Source organism: Chrysochloris asiatica, unplaced genomic scaffold (assembly GCF_000296735.1).
Source record: "Chrysochloris asiatica unplaced genomic scaffold, ChrAsi1.0 scaffold00025, whole genome shotgun sequence".
In the NCBI taxonomy this organism is placed as follows: Eukaryota; Metazoa; Chordata; class Mammalia; order Afrosoricida; family Chrysochloridae; genus Chrysochloris; species Chrysochloris asiatica.
In genome coordinates, this window is record NW_006408543.1 from 7,975,908 (window position 1) to 7,981,380 (window position 5,473).

Sequence of the window (5,473 nt, forward strand, 5' to 3'; positions counted from 1 at the left end):
AGCCGTACACTTCCTTTACACTTCCCACTTCCCCATCTGGCTAATCCCTGGCCTACAGAGCCTAGCCGGGCCACCTCCGATTCTCTGCTCTCTTAGGCCTGACTGTATACAGAGATGAGCAGTGTCCACTCAGTGACAGGTCAGGCAGCTGCTAAGAAACTGGTCAGCCTGAAGGAACTGACAAAATGATGCTTCAGTGAAAAAAGGCAAAGAACAGAAAAATGCCCAGGCTGCACTGGGTGGGGTGTGAATGTCTGTGGGATAGGGCCTCGTCCAGAAGGTTCGGGAAGACTTGTAGAAACCAGAAATTGTTCAAGGATTCGGGGTAGAAAGGCAGGGTTTCATTTTGCATTGTGTTTGAGTTTTTTTGCGTACCACAGTCTTGTGTTCCCTTTTCCAATTAGAATTTTTTAAAATCCAAATCAGAAGGAAAATAAAATGTAAAATAAATTCATTAAGAAGCACACACACCCTTGACTTGGTGCCAGTTTTGCGTCAATCCTGGGGGACCCCACTTTGCAGCATTTGTTCCAACTGGTCCATGTGAAGTTACTCCCCTGAGTTACCCGCCTCCCCCTTTCCAGGTAACCCTTTGTTGCCTCCCTTCTGTGAGGGTTTCCAGTCTGGTTTTTGTTCCATGAGACATGTGCCCGGTGGGCAAGCAGCAGCTTGTCTGGGGGCTGCTGCCCACCTCAGACCAGGAGCAGAATGGGCTCTGTAAATACTTTTGTCTAAATGAATTCCTGAAAAGAGGTCGTGTTGGGACCTTTCTGGGAGACACAAGTTTGTGAAGAGGTCCAGGGAGGTAGAGACACCATGGCTGTATCTCTGCCTGGAAGGTGAGCAGTTCTCCAAACCAGGGAAATGGAGGACAGGCCACATTCTTGGGCTGACAGTGAGGGCTGGCTGCTGAAGATTTGAGCAGGGTGGTACCACTTTGCCCCTGTTACCTTGGAATTGCCACTGTGAGGCTCAAAGAGGTGACAGGCCTGTCCAAGGTCACCCAGCCGGGCAGCTGGAGTCAAGGGATGGTTGTATCTCACACCCCTCTTGGTCTCTTCAGACCCAAGAGAACCGGAGTGACAGGCCCGGGTACTGCTGTCTGCAACTCCAGGGAGGACTAACAACGCATGCTCGGCCAGGAGGCTCTCCCTGGCCTCCTGCCCCAGAAACCCAACTGACAGCATGGAGCGGAGCTTAGCCCTCCCTTGTCTGTCAGTCACAGGACCTCTTGCTTGGCAGTTGTGAAGGAAACTGCCCCATTCAAGGAGCCCAGGACTGACTCCGGAAGTGGTGGAGCACCCCCTTTGGCACACAAGGCCTCTTTCAGGTAACCCCCACTGACCTCTTTGTTGTTGTTGTTGTTAAGTGCTGTTGAGTCAGTTCCAATCCATATATAGAGTTTCCGAGGAGCAGCCGGTGAGGTTGAACTGCCGACCTTTCAGTGCAAATGGCTTTGTGGTCTGATGCATTAACCCACAACGCCACAGCAGGACTTCCACTGACCTCTTAGGGTGGGTCAAAGCTGACTCTAGGCAGTGGCCAGATGCCCCCTTCCTGGTTCATATGGACAGCTCTGTGCACCCTCAGAATTCCTCCAATCTCTAGCTCCAAGCCTTTACTAGCTCCTGCCTTGTCCTCCCTTTAGCTGGGAACCCCAAGAGCTCATCCCTCACGTCACTACCCTTGTCGACCCGCCAGAGCACAAGCTTCTGGAGGAATGAACAAGTCATCCAAACCAGGCCTCACAGTGTGTCAGAGTAGAACTGCGCTTCATGTCTGGGTGGACTTGGCCTTCCAACCTTTCTGTTTGCAGGTGAGGGCTTAACCATTTGTACCGTCCAGGGTTAGTGTTGACCTCCATGCCGAGCCCTGGCTCAATGGCCAACGTTCCACCCACACACTTTTCTCTCTCTCTCACTTGGGCCTCAAGCCCCCATTAGCACCACTTTGAAGTAACCTGCTCAAGATCAGGCTGGGCAGACCCCAGAGCCATATGGACTCCAGGACAGGGGTTGGGGAAGGACGCTCTCCTATAACACACAACAAAGTGCCACCCTCTTACAAAAGACAATTAAGTTTATTTGCCCTGCGGCTTTTGTATCATAATTGTGCTGCGCGGTATAGAGCTGGTTATACCTTGTGAAGGATTTGGCTTTCTGGAATAGCCAGTCACACTCCCCCAGACAGCAGTACCCAGGGCAAAGGTGGCCTGGAATCTGAGCCAGACCAGCCTTCATGCCCTTGAGCACTGGACAACCTGTACACACATCTGCCCCCCATCCATTCAGTCACATGACTGAAGCTCCAGTCCTCCAGGGATGGGCTCCTCTCACTCCCTCTGCTGCAGAGCTTTGTCTGTCCCTACTTTCCTGCCTTCTCAGAGTCGGGCACCGAGCACTCTCTGCCAGAAACACTATTTGCTAGGGATGGAGGAGGAAATGACCTTTGGTTTATTTGTGGCCCGGAGGGATGGGGGGAGCAGGGTGGGCAGGTCCCTTTCCTGAGGCCTCAGGACACTTTGAGACCCACTGACTTTCCCTGGTCACTACCGTATGGGCTCTCCTTTCTCCACTGCCCTGTGCCTGCCTCTCTCTCTTAAAGTGACCAGGATTTGCAGCTTCCTGGGGCCCTCAGTGGCCCTGACACCCACTCACCCTGCGGGCAGTGCTATATGGAGGTGAGGTGCATTGAAGACCTAGTCCTTTGACACCAGAGGCCCCCACCTGCCCCTCTGTCACTGACACAGACAAGTGACCAGAATGTCCCTGAGGCTCCGCTAGGGGGCGGCGTCTGAGTTGTGGCCTGGTCCATCCATGGGCTGGATGGAGGCAGGCAGTGTTGGTGGGTGGGGTTGGAGTGTGAGGCTGGGCTTCTGGAAACCTCTGAGGGGCAGAGACAGACATCCAGCTTCGTCCCAGATCTTCACAACTCTACAAGGCGGGTGGTGTGAGCATCCGCATTTGAGAGCCCAGAGAACTGAGATGGGCGTCTGTAGCCCAGCTGATGAGTGGAATTCAACTTAAGAGTGGTGGGCTCCTCAGTCCCTCCACCTGGGTGGGACCCTCTGGGTCGGGTCACAGGCTGGAGGGTTGGGCCAGGGCGGGTCCCGTTGGGGTGGCCCCAGGCACAGCCTCGCCATCGGGCCTGGCCTCCTCGCCGCGCGCATACGTGAGCACCACAGTGACGGTGGCGAAGGTGGCAGCGTTGACGGGGAAGGCGCGCAGCAGCGTGGATGTCAGCCCACGCGTAAAGACGCGCCAGCCCTCGGCCTGGTAGCTCTGGCGCATGCAGTCGAGGATGCCGCAGTAGCGTGGGTCGCCCCGCAGCCCGTCGGCCTGTAGCCGTGACTTGACCACGTCCATGGGGTAGGTGGAGAGCCAGGACAGGATGCCCGATGTGCCGCCTGCCAGCAGCAGCTTGGGCACCAGCAGACGGTCCCCTGGCTCGCAGCCCAGCGCGCGCGTCATTACGTCGTAGGTGAGGAAGTAGACGCCGAAGCTGGGGGTCTCGCGCAGCAGCGTGGACACCATGCCACGGTTGACGCCACGCAGGCCCTCATGCCGATAGATCTGCACCAGGCAGTCCAGGGAGCCCTTGTAGGTACGCGCCGGGCCCGCATCCTGCAGCTGTAGCCGCGTCTTGGCCAGCTCCATCGGGCAGCAGATGACACACTGGATGGCGCCCGCCGCAGCGCCTGCCAGGAACTGGTTCAGCGGCGTGTCACGGCCCAGGGCGCGAAGCGTATTACCCTGAACGCCGAACACCAGAGCGTTGATGAAGGTGAGGCCCATGAGCGGGGAGCCCAGGCCCTTGTACAGGCCCAGCACCTGTGGGCAGTGGACAGAGGCCATCAGGGTGGCAGGGGCTAGAGGGGCCCCACCCCCCACCCCCAAGGTGTTCACTTAGGAGGGAGCCGCTGAATTGGATAAAGACAAACGCCACGCACCATTTCCAAAGATCTGATTCATCAAATAGTCCACGGATTCCTCCCCCTCCCTTGGCCGGCCTGCCGCCCTCCTGCCAGGTCATCACTCACACTCTCCTGACGGATTATGGACTGGAAGCAGTGCAGAGTTCCTCGATACTGGAGTTTCTCCACGTTCTGTACCTGAAGCCGCACCTGCAAGGTGAGGTCTGGGCTGTGAGCCCTGTTTCAAACAATCATTGAGGCAGGGAGCCAAGGAGCTGTCTGTGGTTTTGGGGACCCCCAGGGAGGGAGGCCTAGGTCTACATGCACTTCTGGGAATGGGTTAGTGGGCGAGCAGACACAGGGACCACCAGTGGTCTGGGTAGCAGGCGGTGGGGGGTCTCCAACCACCTAGCCATCTGAGCTGATACAAGCTCCCATCTTCCCTGCTGCTGCTCAGTGTGCCAGCTTCAGGCAGCTTTAGCTCCTAACACCCTTCTGATCATCCTGTTGTTATGTGCCATCGAGTCAACCCACAGTGACCCTGTACAGGGTTTCCGAGGCTATAAATCTTTACGGGAACAGAAAGCCTCATCTTTCTCCCACAGAACAGCTGGTAGTTTTGAACTGCTAACCTTGCGGTTCGCAGCCAGATTTGTAACCACTCTGCTACCAGAATAGAGCAGCTATTGTCCTGAGCGCTCATCCAGGGGTTCCCAAAACAGCAACGGGCTCCCAGGAGCCTCTCCCAAGGACGGGGGTCATCAGTAAATAGAGTGCTGCTAGCCCAGCTGGCCATGAACGATTCTGGGGCTTGGGGACATGGGTCAGACCCAGCCTCCTTCTGAGAACCTTGGTCATGGCCAAGCTCTTGGTTTGCAAAGTGTGCTCGGAACCCCTGGAGCAGTAGGCCACTCCCAAACTAGAATCAGGATCCGGCGTCTGGGTGGGGTAGATTAGGTAAACCCCATTCTCAGGAGCTAGTTCCCAGCTCTGACTCTTAATCAATAACTATGTCGGTCAAAGGTGACCCTGAGTGCACAGGGGGCTTCACACCTGGGACCTGTCCAGAGTGTACTGTGCCCATTTCAAAGAGGGGAAGCCCGAGGTGCAGAGAGGCAGCATTTCCAGGATTGCAGCTCAGTGGAGTGGGAAGGTTGGTGGGTGAGAGCCAGACTTCAGCCTAGATTCAGGCACCTTTTCTTACTCTTCTCATTCATTGTTGCTGCCACTGTGCCAATCTGTCTCACTGGGGGGAGTAGGAAGGGGGGGTCTTCTTCTTTTTCTCTAGCCCTCAACTTTACCAAACTTGATATCCTTCTTTAGTGATTGGTCCATCCTGACAATATGTCTGATGTATGAGAGACAAAGTCTGGCCATCTTGGCTTCCAAGGAGCACTCTGGCTGCACTTCTTCCAAAACAGTCCTGCAGTCCATGGTACTTTCAGTATTCTCCTCCAACACCGTATCTCAAAAGCATCAGTTCTTCTACGATCTTCCTTATTCACTGTCCAGCTTTCGCATGCATATGAGGTTATTGAAAATACCATGGCTTGGGTCAGG

General features: G+C 55.5%; 1 protein-coding gene across 1 annotated transcript in view; it reads right to left on the minus strand.

The window, feature by feature from the left end:
- Positions 1 to 3,076: 3,076 nt before the first annotated feature.
- SLC25A29 (solute carrier family 25 (mitochondrial carnitine/acylcarnitine carrier), member 29) overlaps positions 3,077 to 5,473 on the minus strand; it is a 12,272-nt gene continuing 9,875 nt past the window's right edge. The window contains exons 3-4 of the mRNA XM_006839525.1: positions 4,040 to 4,123; positions 3,077 to 3,830 (exon numbers count right to left, since the gene is read on the minus strand). Coding sequence (XP_006839588.1) covers positions 3,078 to 3,830; positions 4,040 to 4,123 — 837 coding nt within the window. The 3' untranslated portion in view covers position 3,077. The remainder of the gene's footprint in view (positions 3,831 to 4,039; positions 4,124 to 5,473) is intronic.